The sequence below is a fragment of the Ornithodoros turicata genome, chromosome 6, assembly GCF_037126465.1.
Source record: "Ornithodoros turicata isolate Travis chromosome 6, ASM3712646v1, whole genome shotgun sequence".
In the NCBI taxonomy this organism is placed as follows: domain Eukaryota; kingdom Metazoa; phylum Arthropoda; class Arachnida; order Ixodida; family Argasidae; genus Ornithodoros; species Ornithodoros turicata.
In genome coordinates, this window is record NC_088206.1 from 54,376,064 (window position 1) to 54,396,493 (window position 20,430).

Sequence of the window (20,430 nt, forward strand, 5' to 3'; positions counted from 1 at the left end):
AGACTATATCTGTCCAGCCAACGAGAAGTACGGCAATGTGCGAGGAGTACTTACTCTGGTGTCATAGGCTTTTAACTAAATGTAAACATAAGGGAACCAGAAATTACTATCAGAATTTTAAGCCCATTATCGACATGTGCGAAAATTGCGGCGACGTACAAGCCGGCGAGGTCGGCAAGGTTAGCGAGGCACAGGCGGTGATTCGCATAATGCTTTCGAAATCCGTGTATCTTGTGGGGCACCACAGGCGAAATCTAGACACAAAGACTCCAAATTTGAGGGGAAAAAATTGTAAAATTGAATAACAGAAGGATTGCCCAAGAGGCGTCGCTAGGGTGTTTTGCTTTATTTATTTTATTTTGTCGTTCGTGTGCTTGGGCTTGGCTTTGCCGCTGGATTGGCCAATGGCTGGACTTCTGAAGCCAGAACAGTCCAATACAGCACCAGAACATAACGTATAACGTTTTCTAGCAGAATTTGTAGTGTTTTGAGGCGTGTTTCACGTGCCGTTCGTTGCACTTTATGGAATAGATGTTAACAGAATGGGCACGAAACGAGTTAACCTTTCGATGGACGTCTACATGGTTTGTCTGAGCCACGCTTTGTCGACGGAAAAGGAAGAAGTTATGGGCTTGCTCATAGGAGAGGTGGGCACTTTGTGGTGAAAGTGAAATTACAGATTTTGCCCGATTGCTTAAAGGGTACCTTCATTACGTTTACTTCTGACTGTAGATTGACGAGACGAAAGTTGCGCATATATCAGCTGTTATCGTATTACGAAGATCAGACAAGCGAAAAGACCGCGTCGAGATATCCCCTGAACAGCTGTCAGATGCATCGACACAAGCAGAAATATCCTTTTCTTGTGTCAGGTGATACGCAGAGCTTGAGTAGGTAGGGGAAGGGAAACAAAGCAGGAGTTTGTGGAACCAAACGAAACTTACATGCCTGTTAAAGGTGCACCTTAACTGTAACTGAAACCAAGTGCTCGCCCATGTCCACGGCAGACCCATTCGTGTCCTGGGGTGGTACCACTCTCATCCCCATATAACAGTATGGCCATCACACGTTGGTAAGCTGCACTTGCATGGCAAGTTAACTTGACATTTCATACGTGTATTACGTTTTCCTTGCAGACGTCCAAACCCAGTCCATCTACCAAATGATGGATGAAGGATTTGTGGGCTTGATATTTTCGGTGTTCAATCAAGACAGCACGACAAAGGTGCAATGTAAAGCAGAGATGCTGTACAGTGGCTAATATATACAATGTTGTGCCCTCTCTACAGGTGAATCAGTTCCAGGTAACATGCTTTCAGTCTGTGAACCAAGCTGTAGATGGCAGCATGCCTAGGTACATTGAATTCCTCATTGACATACAAGTTGACAGCCCTGTAACAATTACAGTAATTGAAATACGATTACAAATATATGCTCCAAAAAGTATATAAACTAGTTATAATTACAGCACAGGAGTTGTAACTACATTCATTACAATAGGTATGCCTTTTGTGCATGGCCTTATTCTTGCTCCCGCATGAAGGTAGTATTACTAATGTGCAGTAGTTGAAAGAACAAATGAAATGAAATGACTCGTGCAGTATGACTAGAAACTTGTGATCAGTAAAAACACAACAATGCCTGAATTGAGGCTGAAAAAGCACAGCACAAAGGTGCCTACTGTAATCTCATCCTTCCCAAAGAAGCAAGAGTCATTGATTTGAAAATTGACAAACGTCTAACAGTAGGGTAGTCAGAAAAATATTCCCGGGGGGGGGGGGGGGGGGGGGTCTACGGCAACTTTACATGGGGGAGAGGATTTCCTCCCTGCTTTTCCCTCTCCCAAGTGCACTACCAAAGGTACAATTTTGAGGGGAGGGGGTTGGGTTTACGCCACTGATATCTAACATGGGTTTGAATCTGGAAATCCCACGCAGAGCAACTCCAAGGTTGACACCAAAAGTAATTCCATGTGAATTACAAATTGCTCTCAAAAGTAATTGAGTGACTGTTAGAATTACAGGCAACTGTGATCATGCAAGTAACTAATTACAAACAATATAATTAATCCGTTGTAGTAACTGCATTACTTGTAGTTAATTACTTTACAGGTCTGCTAGATACTATATTGTTGAGTACAGGAGTACTGTGAAAAACGTTGCCTTATGAGAACTCGTCTTTTGCAGGTATGTTAGAGTCGAGATACCACTCTACTTGGTACCTGCTACCCATATTTCCAGTGCATGCTTGTCAGCACTGGTACAGCTGCCTGCAATACTGTGTCAGGAAGAACAAGACATATACAACATGACTAAGCAAGTGCCAGGACTGGATTTTTTGACCAAAACGCACAATAGTGCAGGTGTGATACATTTCTATTCTCGAAAAATCACTTCGCCAGTGATAACATTTGTGGGACCGTGCAAATATTTGGATTTTCAAAACACTGAGACGAATAACTGTATATGAGATTTGCATTCCAAACCTAATATTGAATTCGACAGTTTTGAATGAAAGAGATGTCTCTTCCTAACAGAATACCTTTGAATAGTTAGCTCTTAAGCCTTTGACTGCCACGAGACTATATATGCTATATATGCAACATATGTGTTCGGTTCAATATACAGTAGAACCTCCATATGTCGAACACTCATCGTGCATCCTAGTCCTGTCCTACTGAGAGGGGTGTCCGAGTTGGAGAATCGGACATTAGGAGTGTGAGAAAAAACGATACACAAAGGACGCCATGGTGGTATTTGAGAGTTTATTCTAGAGATTCTCAGAATGTGAAGCAGTATCTATCGGATGTGCCAACCAATTCCTCGAATCCACGAATCCTAGGCAGGGATTCGAGATTCGGGAATCCGAATCCCAGTGCCCAAATCAGCGAATCGAATCTTTCGAATCCACCAACCACGTTTGTTTATTTGTTTTTCAAATCGGCGCCTCTGGAGTCCACCGAAAACCTCATTGACCGGCGGTTGTTTTCTTGTTTCTTTGTTTACATTGCTCTGGACTGAAAGAGTTCAGGCAGGAACTATTACATTACAAGTTTAAAAGTAATACAGTTTTGCTTTTGATTGTTGCTTTAGCTTTATGGAAATAATTCAGACTAGAGAATTTATGTAAATCTTTTTAGTCTATGAACAATATGTTAAATAAATTACTATATAGGTATATTTTGTCCAGAAACTGAACTATTATTCATTAATTTTTTTATTAAACAAATGTATCCTATTTTGCTTCAAAACATTTTTCAGTAGAAGTTTTTTTCGTGGCTTTTTAAACTCCTTTTAAAGAGAGGATTCGAGATTCGTGGATTCGCAGAACCTTCCTTGGATTCGTCCCACCTCTACAAAATACTCTGTTCTTGCAACATTAGGCTGGAAACGGGAATGTTTTTCGATCGGTAATCAAAAAAAGAAGTGCAGCACCTTTTCGTTCACGCTCTTGTTGTCAGTCTTCCCGAGGATCCTTTTCCTCTTGCAGTTGGAGTTCTGCTCCCAAGCGCGTAAGATTTCATCTCTGCTCACACTGATTCTGGACACTGTTGACTTGGAAATCTTAAATTCTTCCGCAAGTTGCCTGCTTGTTGCTCTTCCGTACAGAGTGTCAAGAACTTTTCTTCCTCTCGAGTGTCAATTCCACGAGCTTTCGCTTTGGCATTGCTGGGCAGTCTGCTGAGCTCTCCCACACGGTCTGCAGCCAGAATGGAAGCACACATCTGACAAGCAACTGTTATTGCGTTTGTAAACATGCGAGGGCGCAGGTACTTCCATAGTAACTTCGCAGCGTCAAACAGAAACCCCTTCTCCTTTGTAATCCGGACGATATTGTTCACAGGTCAACGGATTAGCCGGCTACAGGCCTTCCGAGTGGAAATTCTGATTAAGTTTGCGAAACTGACGCTTGGCCTTTTGTCTGACTTAGCAAGAAAACAGTGTCCTACTTCCGAGATAGGGAGGTGTCCGACAGAGAATTTTCTCCCCATGTATTTTCAATGGAAGCGCGCCGGTGCAACAACTTTTCGTCCGACTTAGGAGGTTGTCCGAGATGAGAGGTTTTACTGTACATATACTGTAACTATTCGCTTCGGCTAAAAGTGACTCTTCCCACATCCCTAAACAGTTGGCAAGGAAAGTGTGAATGTTGATCAGTTTCCATAACTTTCTTCCCCAGTGTTCGTGAAAGCACTGTGCAACATTGCAGAAGCTGTCAGTGGGCCACTGCTGCAGAGTTTGGAGAACCGACTCCAATATAACCAGCAGCTACTTAACCAGCTAGAAGTGGAAAAAGCTGAACTACAAAAGAGCATCGCCGAAAGAAGAACACAGCATGTTGTAGAGTTGAACAAGTGCTGATATCGATTTTGCCGTGTATGCTTAACTTATTGTCAGTATTTTCTACATTCATCCCCAGTGAAACTGTTGTAGTATTTCTTTGCTTCCGTGTAATACTGAATGGTTTCAAGAATGAATTTCACACAACCACATATCTGGAAACCACCATTGTTCATTTCAGTTGAGTTCATTCAGTTGAGGATGTGAAACAATCTATGGTTTCAAAATAAAGGCAGAGGTGTACAGAAGGTGGAGGACAGGAAAATCTCTGTACAAAATCGCAGTTTATGGTTAAGGGTCACAAAAGTAATATGTACAATGGAAGGAGAATAGTTTTCTCACACACTGCAGGGTGGCAGATGTACTTGCCTGTGTGTTACACGAAGTACGACCCAAAAGGCTTTTAAATATAGACAACGCACAATACAGCTTATTCAGGTCAGCATTTCAGTGCTGCAAGCAAGCCAAGTTTTCTACAAATGGTGATGAAAGCAAAGAGCACCCCCACATTCACTTTGTGGGTTCTTAAGGTTGTGGGCCAAGGTTCAGAAGTTAAAATTGGCTTTTCTTCAAATGCTGGCTCTTTGAAAATGAATGCCTCTAAAGCAGTTAATTTACCACAAATTCAGTTCCATGCAGCAACTGCTAGTAAATCTCTGCCGATCCGTACATGCAGATAACGTGTGCAGTGTGTGACGGGAAAGTCGGGTGAAATTAACGGGCAGATACGGATGGTCCTCAGTAGAGTGAGACACCGAAACCAAAGACTCGCTTCATGCTCTCCCAGTAGTGGCGGCGCCACCCGTCCTCCGTCCTCTCAGCCTCCGAACGTGGCACCCCAATCTGCATTAGCTCCAGATCCGTGCAGTCGCTCTTCTGCGTTATCTTGATCGTGACCTGTGAGAAGTGTCCGTCGGGCCAACCACGAAATCTCCACTGCATGCAAATCTTTTCATCCGGCACCTGCGAGACACGTGTTCGTGGTTTGAGATGTTCATCTGGACCACGACCATGTCATGGGCGCCCCTTCCTTGCGCAGCATTTGGAAGCTAGCGGTGGCGCTACTCATCATCGGCACAGTTATTGCTTCCTCAATTTCTGCAATACTTTTTGTACAAGCGGTGGATGTCCCATAGGTGATGCTTGTTTCTAAAGTTATCATCATCATCATCCTACGCGTTTTCATAGGAGCTGTTGCTGTCGTCTGCTACGGTAGTCGTAGCAGACAACATTCTGTGCATTCAATATTCAAATTTCCATTTCCAATCATAATATAGATCTCGCAGGCCGATGAATAGCAGATTGTGCGGACGGGTTCCTCGTTGCCGATTATGACATGGTCGTTATAGTCTAGTAGGTTGTCATCTGGACTGAATGTGCAAGGCAAAGCTAGTATTTACCAGCTCTGTGAAGGTACCAGAGACGTTTCCTCCAAAGAGCTCGAATCTGCCTCCTTTTTCGGCTTCAATCTTGCACTGGCTCAGGGTGAATGCTTGCACCATCTAGTAAGGAAGCAATCTATAAGTCAAAGATTTTTGGAGCCCTCAAGCACATTCTATCACTGCCAAAACAGAGCTCATCAGAGGAACCGCTTGCTCTGCATTTGGTAACAGTTGCTGGAAGAATGGTTGCAGAGTCGACGGTACAGCAACTGCTCTTTGGAGCACTGTTACACCACCATGGTAGGACACGTTCCAACCGACAATTTTCAAACAACCCTTAAAGTCACTAAAGTGACAGGAATCTACGTTTGTAGCACTCGCATGGATTTCTCATATTCCAAGAGTTCTGCGAGTGTCTTTCCAGTTTACTTCTAGCTGTCTTCCCGCCAACTGTTTTGTACTAACAACGTCTACCTTTATTTTTGATTCCAGCATCAGAAAAGCTTTTGAACAGTAGAAGTTGAACGGGTTTGTCATCACATAACTTACTTGTAGGGTTCCGCATTTTCAGCATTTATTCCTGGGGAGATGCGGCAGGTGCTTTTCAGCATCTATACGTTACGTCAAATTCTAATGTTTTCGGCATTTTAAGCGTTTACGGCAAAAATAGTTGCCGAAAATCAGCAGCTATAATCGCTAGGGGGAAGGACTATGGAGGGAGAGCAGAGGAGGATATTGAGAATGCAAAGAATTTCCTTTCTTTTGTGGAAGTATTCCATGTGTACTTAAACCCTCTCAATCTACTGGATCAAAGCGTTATAGAGGAAGGTTTTCCCTGAGACTCTAGCAGCTCCGCAGGGCGATATTCGCGTTCCACCCGGAAACGAGGCGAAGGAAAAATGAAATTTGTGATGCCCAGGAGGAAGAAAAGTGCAATCAGTCATCAGCATTTTAGGCATCTAGTGTTCATTCTGCTAGTGTGACAAGCTTTGGTAATAACTTTGCAAAAAACACCTGAAACAGGCCCCTTTGTGCGGTTATTTGGAACAGCTTTCGACATACCTCTGGTACTGTGAGGGCCCGGTAGAGTTCTTGCGCGGTGCACTTGAATGATTCCTTGAGGTTTATCATCGACACATCCAGTTTCACACCTGCGTCTCTCCTGTCACCCGACATGCCATTGATAATCTGGAACGAAATCATTGCTTCGAGTTGTAATAAGTTCATCAGGATGCACTAATAACGAAACATTTTCATTTCAATTCTCACGGCGAGCTTTGCTACTGTACACCCACCTGGTCTTTTTTTATGTTTAAAGTTGTCTTCCCCACAGATGACTCCTGGTTGGCAGTTGTATTCTTCGTCGGAAGAATCATACCTTGAGAAAATTCTGCAGGAAACACGAAAAAGGAAAATTGGTATGCCAGCCCCACTAGCAGCTTCTGTAGCCTGATATTGAACTCAGTACATGGTGATCAGGCTTTTCCAGTGGCTACATTCTGCAGAACAAATAGCAAAGATACACTGTACTCGCATCAAAGTTAACTTGGGGGGGGGGGGGGGCGAGAGGGGCAGCCGCCCCGGGCTCCCTCGCTGGAGAGGGCGCCGAATGGAAGGCCCTGGCAGGTTGGCTGGACAATATAAAGCGGGAATGAAGAGAATTTGAATTTATGGTCTCGGCAGTGCAAATAAGCGTTTTCTTTTCTTTGTTTACAGAGCTTCTGAAGGCATTGAGAGAGGGGGGGGGGGGGGGGGGTGCTTCACGTTTACCTTGCCCTAGGTATAAACACACCTCGTGACGGCTCTGGCCACCCCTCTAACTGGAATGAGATGATGACCGAAATACCCTCCGCAATTTCTTCTAAGCACCAGCAGGGACCGCAGGCCGGAATGGCATTCAAGTTAACTCCGACGCAGGCCGTACATATTCCCTCAATATATTTATGCACATTCTCTCACCCTGCTCAGAACTGCGCACTCCACAATAATGGGGGTTGCGTGCTACAAAACAATAAGACACACTGTGTGTCTTGCAACGACCACATGCGAGACATAATAAAATCCCATCATGTGGTCATCCCTGTGTCCGTGTGGGTGTTAAAGGGGCATGGAAGACACCTCAAACATACGTTTTTTTTTCAGTGCATACTAGAGAACATACTGCTTTGAGGAACTGTCACGCAAAATATTTCCTTCCGGAAGCACACATTTCCTGAGAAAATCAAAACTGCAAAACACTGCCAACAGAAACTGACAAATGTAACTGTCAACTGAAACTGAGAAATGCAAATGCCAATTGAAAGAAAGAAAAAGAGGAATTAATGCTCTTCACTATCGGGCGACTGGCGTGCAGCGCCGGCGAGAGAAATTACGGGCCCGGGGATGGGTCGTGCCCGTACAGGCCTTGGGTCCCACGAATTCCTGAAGTGCCCGGGCCTCGGGGCGCCGTCCCTGGCTGCCCCACCCTCTCGTTGGCCCTGCTGGCGTGATGTTGGAGACTGGCTGCTGAGAGAAGCACATCCCACCAGCACACCAGGATTGCGCGTTGAACCCATATTTTTGTGCGAATATGTATCCCAGGACTTGTAATCCCACATTCTATCTCTTTCACACCATTTTTTTTTGTTTAGTCCTTGCATGCTCCTTTAAAACAACACTTGCCTTACAGTAGTAGCTGAAAAAGGATTTCTGCTGAGTGCAGTACCACTCCTGAATCGGGGTTTGTCAGTTGTTTTTTGTGAGAGGCTTTTGCTGTTACCTTTCTTTAAGCCCGAAATGTATTTCTCAAGCTGACTGCGAATGACCTCCGTTCCCTGTTTTCTCATCATTTCCTTGAGTGTATCGGCTGTTTTACTATTCCCTTGAACAGTGACAGTTACCTGCAATGCAAGCAAAATGTCACGATGTTTCTCAAGTGTACACCTTACATACAGACAGAATTAAAAAGAAGAGAATATACGTACATCAACATCAGACGGGTCATGCTCTTCGCTCAAATTCGGGATTTCCACCTTGCCCTGCACGGTTTCGTCGTCGTCGTCTATTTCCCCTGTAGGCATATTGAAAGGCCTTTATGCAGCTGAATAAATTCCTACATTGCCGAGTACACATTGCACAACAATTCTAAAAGCATACAATTTCGCTCTCGGGCCTTCGGTAGCTATACAACGCTGCCGACGTTAGGAAATAATGGCAATGCGAGTGAAGCTACAGACTGTGACTGAATAACAGAGAGCTTTGTTTGAGTTTCATATTCAATTCATTGCCTGCTTTGTGTTTCTATGACATACAGCAGCTTGAATTCATTCAAGCTTTCCGAAGCATACGACCTGGATTGAACATAAAATAACCCACCCTTCTACGAAATGTTTTGAAAGTCTTAATGTGGAAAATGTTCAAGTTATTACATGCGCACGATTATAATCAGGCACTGCGTGACCATTATCCTGAGCCTGGAATAATAAAGACAGTGCTCGTAACGCGTGCCGTTACAATCAGGCTCCTTACCTTCCCATTTTAATTCCAGCGACCATTCGTAAAAAAATATCAACTTCGCTTTCCTGTTGTTTGCGACGGCTTCACCTTCACATTTGCTAACTTCCAGTACTTTACAGGAGCCTGAAATTGAAACAACGTAATGATCATCGATGCACTCGCAGATACCGGATTATGGTGGGGCACTACAACATACCGTTAGGAGCTTTGATCTCTAAACCCGTGAAGAGCTCGGTTAATTTGTCTTTGGACCACTGTGATGCATTCTTTTCTGTCCTAAAAATAGCATGCAGAACAGCAGTTATGAACTTCTCCCAAGCGTTCATTCATACACCGTGAGTTACAAACATGTGCGGCCTGATCAAGTTCATGAATCACAATGAAAGAAAAACTGTGTAGTGCAAGGTTGGCAAGTTTAGCGATTTAATAGTGCACGAATCGGGGGCTAATAAAAACCAATTCCTCACCAATGCCAATTATTAACGTTAGTGGCATCAGGCCTCTCCTCGACGATCCAACGTGGGTCTCCTTCACCCCATTTCGCCATGTCTCACACCCGTATTCCGATATAAATATGCGACGTAAAGTTGTATACGTCGAGACACCTGACGCACCAGTAAGTATACTGACCGCTACAAATCCCACCAGAAAAAGGCGACGATCTAGAAAATTCGCGAATGATCACGATTCGCCTGCTACAGCGCTCGGTTGCGCTCGGTGCCGTCCGGCCGCCCCCAAGCGGTGGGCGGTGGATTGTGAAGCTGGGTTGACTCGTGCATGTAAGAAACACAATTTGTTTCATTGCTGTGGTCAATATTCTGTGAAGATGTTTCATTGATGAACAGTATTTACAGAAACCTTATTTCGTCAGCTGTCCAGATTACTGAATTATTGTTATTTAACATTTAAATGGCACGTTTTTCGTTGGCGTCGGTGGTATAGTGGTTAGCATAGCTGCCTTCCAAGCAGTTGACCCGGGTTCGATTCCCGGCCGACGCAGATGTTTGTTTTTTTCTGTCTACAGCTTTTTCCGCCGTTATTAATCCTCTTGTCGTACATTTTAATCCTTATACCATGACATTTAATCCGTTTGCCATAGGAATTAATCGTCCTTTCATTATTTTTAATCCTCATTTCACGTAATTTAATCCGTTTCTCATGCAATTTAATCCAAGTGACTATGTGTGGGCTACATGACTTTTTTGTGTGTATTTTGGGACAATTCCCATGTGTACGCATATTGCGCATGCTTTTCACTAATATTGTGGGTTTCTGCACCATAACGGGATACTGTGGGACTGTCAATTTGGATTACGGTGTTGTGGGACTATTCCCATGGCTACGAGCATTACCCATCGTTTTCATTAAAAACGTGGGTTCCTGCATTGTAATGGGATACTGTGGGACTGCCAATCTGGATTGTGATATTGTGGGACTATTTCGATGTCTACAGATATTACATATGCTTTTATTAAAAACATGGGTTTCTGCATTGTAATGGGATACTGTGGGACTGTGTATATGGATTACGATATTGTGGGACTATTCCCATTCCCAGGTGTACGGATATTACCCATGCTTTTCATTAGATATGCGGGTTTCTGCACTGTAATGGGATAATGTGGGACTGTCGATATTCATTATGATATCCTGGGACTATAAGCAAGTCTACGGTTATTCCCAGTGCTTTCCATTAAAAACACGTTTTTTGGCACTGTAATGAGATACTGCGGGACCGTCATTCTTCATTACGATATTGTGGGACTATTTCCATGTCTATGGGTATCACCGGTGCTTTTCATTCAAAATGCAGGTTTCTGGAGTATAACGGGATAGTGTGGGATTGTCTGTCTAGTTTAGGATATTGTGGAACTATTCCCATGTGTGCGGGTATTACCCATGCTTTTCGTTAAATATGTGGGTTTCTGCACTGTAATGAGATACTGTGGGACTATTCCCATGTGTGCGGGTATTACCCATGCTTTTTGTTAAATATGTGGGATTCTGCTCTGTAATGGGATACTGTGGGACTATTCCCACGTGTGCAGGTATTACCCATGCTTTTCGTTAAATATGTGGGATTCTGCACTGTAATGGGATACTGCGGGACTGTCAATCTTGATTACGGTATTTTGAGACAATTCCCATGGCTACGGGTATTGCACACGCTTTTCATTAATAATGCGGGTTTCTGCACCATAATGGGATACTGTGGGACGGTCAATCTGGATTGCGGTATCGTGGGACTATTCCCATGTCTACGTATTTTACCCATGGTTTTGATTTAAAATACGGGTTTCTGCACCGTAATGGGATACAGTGGGACCTTCAACCTTGCTTGCGATATTGTGGGACTATTCACATGTGTGCGGGTATTACCCATGCTTTTCATTAAATATGCGAGTTTCTGCACCTTAATAGGATACTGTGGGACTGTCGATCTTGATTACGATATCCTGGGATTATATGCATGTCTATGGGCATTCCCCTTGCTTTCAATTAAAAACGCGGTTATTTGCACTGTAATGGGATACTGCGGTTCTGTCAATCTGGATTACGATATTGTTGGACTATTTCATTGTCTATGGGTATTACCCATGCTTTTCATTCAAAATGCGGGTTTCTACAGTATAACGGGATACTGTGGGACTGTCTATCTGGTTTAGGATATTGTGGGACTACTCCCATGTGTGTGGGTATTACTCATGCTTTTCATTAATTATGCCAATTTCTGCACTGTAATGGGATACTGTGATCCAGATAGACAGTCCCATAGTATCCCATTACAGTGCAGAAACCCGCGTTTTTAATGAAAACCATGGGTAAAATCCGTAGTCATGGGAATAGTCCCACAATACCGCTATCCAGATTGACAGTCGCACAGTATCCCATTAGTGCAAAAACCCGCGTTTTTAATGAAAAGCACGGGGAATACCCATAGACATGCTTATAGTCCCAGGATATCGCAATCAAGATTGCCAGTCCCACAGTATCCCATTATAGTGCAGAAACGCGCATATTTAATTAAAAGCATGGGTAACACCCGCGCACATGGGAATAGTCCCACAATATTGTAAGCAAGGTTGACAGTCCCACTGCATCCCATTACGGTACAGAAACCCGTATTTTTAATGAAAACCATGGGTAAAATCCGTAGACATGGGAATAGTCCCGCAATACCACAATCCAGATTGACCATCCCACAGTATCCCATTATGGTGCAGAAACCCGCATTATAATGAACAGCATGTGCAATACCCGTAGACGTGGGAATTGTCTCAAAATACCCTAATCAAGATTGACAGTCCCGTAGTATCCCACTAGTGCAAAAACCCGTGTTTTAATGAAAAGCACGGGGAATACCCATAGACATGCTTATTGTCCCAGGATATCGTAATCAAAATTGCCAGTCCCACAGTATCCCATTACAGTGCAGAAACCCACATATTAAATGAATAGCATGGGTAATACCCGTACACGTGGGAATAGTTCCACAATATCCTAAACCAGGTAGACAATCCCACAGTATCCCGTTATACTACAGAAACCTGCATTTTGAATGAAAAGCATGGGTAATACCCATAGACATGGAAATAGTCCCACAATATCGGAATGAAGATCCACAGTTCCACAGCATCCCATTACAGTGCAGAAACCCGCATATCTAACGAAAAGCATGGGCAATATCCGTACACATGGGAATAGTCTCACAATATCGTAATCCATATACACAGTCCCACAGTATCCCATTACAATGCAGAAACCCATGTTTTTAATAAAAGCATATGTAATATCTGTAGACATCGAAATAGTCCCACAATATCACAATCCAGATTGGCAGTCCCACAGTATCCCATTACAATGCAGAAACCCACGTTTTTAATGAAAACGATGGGTAATGCTCGTAGCCATGGGAATAGTCCCACAACACCGTAATCCAAATTGACAGTCCCACAGCATCCCGTTATGGTGCAGAAACCCACAATATTAGTGAAAAGCATGCGCAATATGCGTACACATGGGAATTGTCCCAAAATACACACAAAAAAGTCATGTAGCCCACACATAGTCACTTGGATTAAATTGCATGAGAAACGGATTAAATTACGTGAAATGAGGATTAAAAATAATGAAAGGAGGATTAATTAATTCCTATGGCAAACGGATTAAATGTCATGGTATAAGGATTAAAATGTACGACAAGAGGATTAGAGGAGGTTTGAGGCTTTGTTCGTATCTGTCCCTTGTATGTTGTTCCAGCCTCAGAACATCAGTTTCTCTCTTGTTCAAGAGGATTAATAACGGCGGAAAGAGCTGTAGACAGAAAAAAAACAAATTGTTGCGTCGGCCGGGAATCGAACCCGGGTCAACTGCTTGGAAGGCAGCTATGCTAACCACTATACCACCGACGCCTATGAATAAAAGTGCCTGTCTTTGTACGTGCATCTATAAAACTGGAGATACACATATGGGGCATTTAAGGGGAAAAAAACTTTCATTACAAGCCTTCGTGCAGGGCCTGCGCTTTAACAGCAGAAGACCCTGAGGCAGTGGCGTCGCTAGGGTCGGCGGCACCTGGTGCGGCTAGACCATCCGTCCCCCAACCCCTCTTCTCCTCTCCCCGTCCCCCGATTTCGCTCCTGCCGATATCGGCAGCCACGTTAGTTACAGCGCGAGGGAAAAATGAACTTAATTGTTTAGAATTTTAGAGGTTTATTTTGTGTCGAGCAAAGAGAGCAACACGCAGGCCACGGACTTCACGTTTAAAATATTTTTATTCTTGCAAAGGAGCACAAACAGCAATCGACGAGAACACAATGACAATGTCTTAACATTTATTTATTTGTGGGGTAGGAGCATCCCTCTGAAGCTTAGTCGGCACGCAGCGCAAGAAACACTTGTAGAAAAACAAACTGGCATACACGCATTGACTAGAGAAGCAACAATAATTATATCTTGTGAAGAGGATGACTAGAATTGACATTAGAATGACATTAAGACTAGAACCTGTTTCTAACACAAGTACCACAAGGATAGTCTCTGATTTCCTTCTATCGCTCTTTTTGTCAAGAGCTCGTGAACGCTTAATTTTGTCCACCCTGTATATAAACGTATTATATTTTTCTTTGACGCTCCACGGCTCGTGCGCCGCAGTTCAGTCTTCTCTTTCCGCCTTACCCTGACGCTTGTTGGGGCTGGCGCCTTGTGGTAGCAGTGGCAAAGGTAGATGACGTGGCAGATGCATTCCTTTTTTCACCAGGACCCTCCGTTCCTCCGCCACGGACATCACACAGTCCACGTATATCTGACATCACACGACCGCAAGCCGTGTGTGGCTTACACTGCTTCATTCAGACTGGAAGCGTTCGAGGACTGCTGGGAGGAGGAGGAAAGTAGGACGCAGACCAGTGGTTTCCCCAGAATTTCGTCCTTTGGGGGGGGGGGGGGGGGGTTCTGCAAGCGGGTGTATGTACATGCTTTTCACTCAATATTGCGCAATCTCACAAGATTTTAGGGGGGTCTCCTCCAGATTTTTTTTTTTGGGGGGGGAGGGGTTAGGGGGGTGTATGGGGGGGGGGTCTGGATAAATCACTGACGCAGACGCCGCGCAGTTTCGACCGACGTACTGCCTGGAACCTTCGATCGAGTGACCTAGCGGGGAAGTTGTGCACCAGGCAAAAATGATGCTGCTCTGAAGGCACGCTCTTGGTTATGTGCGTAAACGCTTGTTTCTGCGTGCCCGTCTTGTTCGCTTCTCGGTGTCCGATGTCGTTTTCTCCTGAGCTTCTTTAACATCTAGGACTTTTTGCTACTTGACACACGGACGTCGCGCCTTCCCAGTCTTCACCCTTTTACCGAGTCCTTGCCAGTGACCATTACCTCGTACCTTCTACACTGCTTTCGACAGCTTGGGTGTCCGCTTGAGCGGCCTTCCGCTTGCGGACAGCATCTGTGAGCGCCAGTGGTAAACGGCGGCAACCTGAAGGCTGGAGTGTGAATCCTCGTAGTCGGTTCGCCTTCAGCGCTGGGACTGCACCCCTCTCCGCGCTGCACCCGATGCGGCCCGCACGCCCCCCCCCCCCCCCCCAGTGACGCCACTGCCCTGAGGTGCATATGAAGCGCGAACCCTGCGCGAAAGCTTCTAATTAAAGTTTTATTAGGTGCTCCATAGTTTGTATCTTCATTTCTGTTACTGTGTTATTAAACTCCTCTGGACTGTGTCCTTCTCTTTCTTATTTTCGTTCGAACTGCTGCTTTGCCATGACCAGCCAGCAAAGTTCCGAGCACCTTCCCCACACCGTCATCATCGGCAATTGTCTAATCAAGTTATGTTCCTAACTTTTTAAGATCGTCGCTTGTAACCTTCCTCTTATCCGAACGCTCTCATCGTCTTTTCAAGCGAGGAGTCCTTCTGTTTACACCTCCCGGGATCAACTTCACTTTCTTCGGCAAACCAACTCCGTGATAGAACTATATGGTAGGCTAGTAGAAACTGCACACTTCTGGACCCCCCCCCCCCCCCCAGTCTCCATAATGGTGGACGATGTCGCGTTCATCCGTCGCATACGAATCGAAATGACCCCCTGACTTGGCGTTGGACGGGCACCAGGGCAACGTACGCGTGCTGGCCTCCCACTACTGTATAGTTGCCTGATGCACCACCAGAGCCGTCGCGACGAGAGTTTGCGCCCGGGGCATGGTAAACGTGAAGCGCCCCCTCCCCCTCTTACTGCCGTCAGAAGCTCTGTAAACAAAGAAAAGAAAACGCTCATTCGCACTGCCGATGTCGCAAATTCAAACTCTCTTCATTCCCGCTTTATACTGTACAAACAACCTACCAGGGCCTACGGTTCGGCGCCCTCTCTGGCGAAAGCGCCCGGGGCGGCTGCCCCTCTCGCCCCCCCCCCCCCTTTATCGCTACGGCTCTATGCACCCCATTCTACCAGCCCTACCAGTTCCTTGTTTGGCACATTTCCGCGAAGATGATTTCCCCGCTCTGGACACGTCCTCGAATCAACAGCAACCCCTGGCTCCTTCACCTGACGAAGCGCAGACCATGCACGAAAGCTTGTAATTAAAGTGTTTTTTGTGTGCTCCATACTTTGTATCTTCATTTTTATTACCTCAGTATTAGCCCTCTGGACCGTGTCTTCTTGTTTTCCTTTTTTCTTTTCTCGTTTGAACCATGTCCACCTATATCCATTTCTTTCACCAATCTGCACCAATGAGAACTATGTCACAGCCGTGTTTCATTCTTGGAACCTGGTACGGTGGTTGTTGGCACCTGCTTCCTGTCACTCATCCCAAAAAAAATCAGTTCAAAGTCGACTGGTCCGAAAAAAGGTGCCTTCCGATCGCCAGGTGTCCAGCTCTTGTGCTCCTGGGAGCACATTCCAATCAGGCCATTGTTTAAGCGTTTTCCACTTTTAGCACGGGATTAATTTCTACCGCAGTCTTCCTCACGTCAACTGGGGAGTTGATATTGCTATCCCGGTTCCGCCCACTCGGATGGTCGTTTTTCTCTGAATATACCGCTTTCTATATTATGGTCGCACCAAACCCAGCTCGAAATCTGTCACTTATGTGGTTCACCGCCGATTTTCTGCTTTTTAGCGGTGACACTGTGTCTGGTAACAGGGATTCTCCGAGCACTCAGAGCCAGAAAAGCCACTGGCAGGAGTGTCACCCCCTCCCCAACTAAAACAGAGATGTCCAGGCGATGTCCGGGTGATATCCCGATCTGGATGTTTGCATATCCCAGGGATTATCTCAGAGAGCCCGTAGATGTTGCATGTACGTCCTGGCGACTATGATTTGTCCCACTTTTTCCACAGCAGGAATGTCCCGTAGACGTAACTTCGGGATATTTGGACATTCACAGGATGTTATCAAACCCTTCATTTTAATTAATATGATTGTGTTTTCTCAGAGATGTTGCACTATGCTATCCAGTGCGATGCCACACCTTTAGATGAGATATATCAAAATGCTTTTGTCACTCTACATTATGGCTAGGTTTGTGGCGGTAAAAGATTCATCACAGTACAGCAACACGTATATACTGTGTGACCAGCATAAGTGCCGTACCTTGCACTATGCTTGCATAAGTTGCCTTGGGCACTGGAGGTAACCACAGTAACCACCATTTGCGAAGTGGGTGAAGCATATACTGAAGTGTAGTGTGACGTAAAACGTTTCTAACGGTGACGAGGATGCGTCTTCGCGATTTCCGTGCATTTGCATCGAGTCAAAGGATACCCAACAATATTCCAGACGTCCGTTCCTGTCAAATACTGTGTTTTTAATTCAGGTTATCGTCTGTATAATGTGATTACCTGCTGAGTGGATCTGTCAAACCAATATGTTTAGTCTGTTGCTCGAAGAGTGCTACGTAAATACATTGCCGTTACTTATTTGTTACAAGCCTTTACTTGTTCACTCTACATTTCACGCTCAGACAAGTTATTTTTGCTTGCTGCCAGCACTATGGAAAAGTTACAATTAAAATGGGCATTCGGAACAAGATTTTATAAACCTCCCACATTCATCCGTATATCTCTGGACGACATCCTGATGACGTTCCTGCGACGTTCAATCAGTGCCAAAATTCTGCTCTTGTGGATCTCCGATGGATATCCGTGGGATCTGCAGGCTGCTTCCTATGAGATTTTTAAACATTTAGATGAGATATTTAACTATTCTGAGCACGATATCTTGCAGATTAATATAGGACATCTCTTGCTTGTTGTAAAACACCAAAACGCGAATGTCGTTGTGGGATATCATATAGATATCCTTGTCCAGACATTCCGAACGTTCGCGGCCTTGTAGGGATATCCCAGGGATATTAATGGCTTGCTCGGCCCCTTCCCACACCAATTCCCGTCCACTCACATACACGCAGGGGTGGATCCAGGATTTTTCTGAGGGGGGGAAGTCCAGCCTAGGGCATCCTGTACCCCCTCTAGATCTGCCGGCTGTACACACGGAATCCCTCAGCTGTACAAGCTCAGGCTGTATGTTCCAACGATCCCAGAATTTTTTTTTCCAGGGAAGCGCAAAAAACGTCCGGGGGAGGGTGTGTGAAGCGTGGAACCAACAGACAGACACAAAGGGCGAAGACAGTCGAAACCTCTGATATGCAAAGGCGCAATTTCCAGAGGTTATTTTGGGGCTCCAGGGGCAGGGACCCCTTACCCCTCTCAGAACACCCCTCCAGTGATGGAAACCCTGAGCAAACCCTTGTCTCGCGATGCCCTTCCTTCTTCGGAAAGCTTTATTCGGAAAGCTACCACGTCACGGACTGTTGTGTGTGAATTAAGCCATGCTTCCACTCGGAGAATGCATTCACAGTCTGATTCGGACGTTGCGTGAAATGATTTGCGCGGCTCCATAGCGACAGCGAACTTCCTGGCCTAAACAATTCAGGTGGGTGGCTTACTGAATACATTGTTTATTCCAAGTTTTGTAGATAAAAACTACTGTTATTACGAGCATGGAAAGTAATTGTTCTGAGGCTGCAACATACAGACAGACAAACACAATACAAGCAAGCCTCAAGTCGCCTGGAAACATGAAAAAGCCATGCAGCGGCGGGATTTGACCAGACTTCGATGACTTCCATATTTCAACTGTTATCACGAAAAACGTCTTATTTTTGCTCGTGGTTTACTACTATGTTTTTGTGAGGCGTGGCCAGTGGGGGAGTTTCGGGGGTTCAAACGCCCCACCCCCACCCCGAAATCGTGCCTTTGGTAGTGCGTTTGAGAGAGGGAATTAAACGAGGGTGAAATTCTCCACCTCCATTCTCCAACGCCATTTCGTCGAAAATGGACGTTTTATCGAACGACGTTTCATCGAACCGGTCGCCGCCATTTTTTCTTGCGGCAAGGTGTCAAATACGTAAAAGGCTCTCCTGACTTAACGTTGGTCAGTCTCCTCAACGTGTGAAATACGTAAAAGGCTCTCCTGACCTAACCTTGGTCAGGCGTCGATGACACGGCATTCGACGAAGCGGCGTTCGATGAAATGGGCGGACACCAAACACGTGAGCCTCCACAACCCAGAATCAATTAAATCGAAGCTCAGGAAAAAGGTACGTGGCAATTGTTTGATTTAGTCTAGTCTTCCAACTTGATAGAATCACTTCATTATTCATCAACGAACTGCGCTACACCCAGCGCTAAATTTGAAACAAAAACAAAAGCGCCTTTCTCAAGGCCCCCAAGGCGGTGATGTTTTGTTGTGCCCACTTAGCACACCTCCTTTCATTCTAAAAATAGAACTTCACCAGCACGCTGTGCACCAACCATTGACACGAATGATAGTGTTCTCACTTGAGTCAGGACATTCGAGTGGACAGGACAGTGGACAGCAGTGTGGAAGAAAGGCTCCAGCGACGAGATGGTAATGGTGACCAAGCGAAGAAAAGGGCCCGCGAGCCGCAACGACAGCAGTCTGGTCCGTAGCACCAAGGAACAAGGAGCTCGAGACTTTTGGGGCCTCCTGGTCATTAAAAGGTTTATTATGGCTGGAACGAACCTGGATTTTTTGCTACTTGATTCGAAGAGGGGGGGGGGGGTAGGCGTACGCCTTTTTGTGTCAATTATCATATACCCAACTTGACACAAAAAGGCATACGCCCCCTTTCTCTTCGAATCAGGAGTGGTAACCCTATCATTCGTGTCAATGGCTTGCGCACAGCGTGCCATGCGGTGATGTTCTGTTTTTAGAGTGATAGAGGCCCATCAACTTCTTCAGGGATGAAAGATGAAAGCCACTGAAAAGGTTAGCACGCTGTAGGACTCGACCCCACATCTTCTGGATTACCGGTCCAGGGCTAGCACACCTCTCCAGCGACTTCCAAGGGCGCGTCATCTGACGGGACACTCTTACATTTTTCTCTACTGATACACACACTCATACGACGGGATCGACTCAAGCGGCATCTGTTGAACATGAGGAATTGATGTTCTGAGGCTGGAACACATAGAAAGGACAAATACATACAATGTGGCTTCGGGTAGATGTGGGTTCGAGTCCTACAGCTGGCTAACCTTTTCAGTGACTTCCACTTTTCATCATTAATTTCTTATGCACTTTGAGGCTTTGTATGTATTTGTCCTTTCTATGTGTTCCCCAGCCTCAGAACATCAATTTCTCATGTTCTTCAGGGAGCCCGCATGCATCACCCCAAACTGTGTCCGTAGTGG

The 20,430-nt window shown here is 45.2% G+C and overlaps 2 protein-coding genes and 2 non-coding genes across 4 annotated transcripts; 2 read left to right on the forward strand and 2 right to left on the reverse strand.

Moving 5' to 3' along the window:
* Window positions 1–397: 397 nt before the first annotated feature.
* On the forward strand, window positions 398–4,594 carry LOC135396735 (lys-63-specific deubiquitinase BRCC36-like). The gene is made up of 7 exons (XM_064627873.1): window positions 398–647; window positions 733–850; window positions 983–1,072; window positions 1,137–1,225; window positions 1,290–1,354; window positions 2,187–2,362; window positions 4,180–4,594. Exons 1-7 carry the CDS (start codon window positions 543–545, stop codon window positions 4,359–4,361), a joined length of 825 nt encoding a protein of 274 aa, XP_064483943.1. The 5' UTR covers window positions 398–542; the 3' UTR covers window positions 4,362–4,594.
* Window positions 4,497–9,944, reverse strand: LOC135396733 (activator of 90 kDa heat shock protein ATPase homolog 1-like). Its single transcript, XM_064627870.1, has 9 exons — window positions 9,685–9,944; window positions 9,414–9,493; window positions 9,230–9,340; window positions 8,686–8,771; window positions 8,481–8,601; window positions 7,018–7,112; window positions 6,785–6,910; window positions 5,741–5,842; window positions 4,497–5,303 (listed from the first exon to the last, which is right to left on the reverse strand). The coding sequence occupies exons 1-9, from the start codon at window positions 9,762–9,764 to the stop codon at window positions 5,079–5,081; spliced, it is 1,026 nt and encodes a 341-aa protein (XP_064483940.1). The 5' UTR covers window positions 9,765–9,944; the 3' UTR covers window positions 4,497–5,078.
* Window positions 9,945–10,144: 200 nt separating this feature from the next.
* On the forward strand, window positions 10,145–10,216 carry Trnag-ucc (transfer RNA glycine (anticodon UCC)). The gene has a single exon. It is a non-coding gene; the product is annotated as a tRNA-Gly (tRNA).
* Window positions 10,217–13,557: 3,341 nt separating this feature from the next.
* Trnag-ucc (transfer RNA glycine (anticodon UCC)) lies at window positions 13,558–13,629 on the reverse strand. The gene has a single exon. It is a non-coding gene; the product is annotated as a tRNA-Gly (tRNA).
* Window positions 13,630–20,430: the final 6,801 nt, after the last annotated feature.

Excerpts from the sequence above, each read along its gene's own strand:
- LOC135396735 (XM_064627873.1), top strand. The coding sequence starts at position 543 with ATGGGCACGAAACGAGTTAACCTTTCGATGGACGTCTACATGGTTTGT. Across the intron at positions 1,073-1,136 it reads AGTATGGCCATCACACGTTG|ACGTCCAAACCCAGTCCATC; the intron begins GTAAGCTGCACT and ends TTTTCCTTGCAG. Across the intron at positions 1,355-2,186 it reads GTAGATGGCAGCATGCCTAG|GTATGTTAGAGTCGAGATAC; the intron begins GTACATTGAATT and ends CGTCTTTTGCAG.
- LOC135396733 (XM_064627870.1), bottom strand. The coding sequence starts at position 9,764 with ATGGCGAAATGGGGTGAAGGAGACCCACGTTGGATCGTCGAGGAGAGG. Across the intron at positions 6,911-7,017 it reads TAAACATAAAAAAAGACCAG|ATTATCAATGGCATGTCGGG; the intron begins GTGGGTGTACAG and ends ATTTCGTTCCAG. Across the intron at positions 5,304-5,740 it reads CTGGTACCTTCACAGAGCTG|GTGCCGGATGAAAAGATTTG; the intron begins GTAAATACTAGC and ends CGTGTCTCGCAG.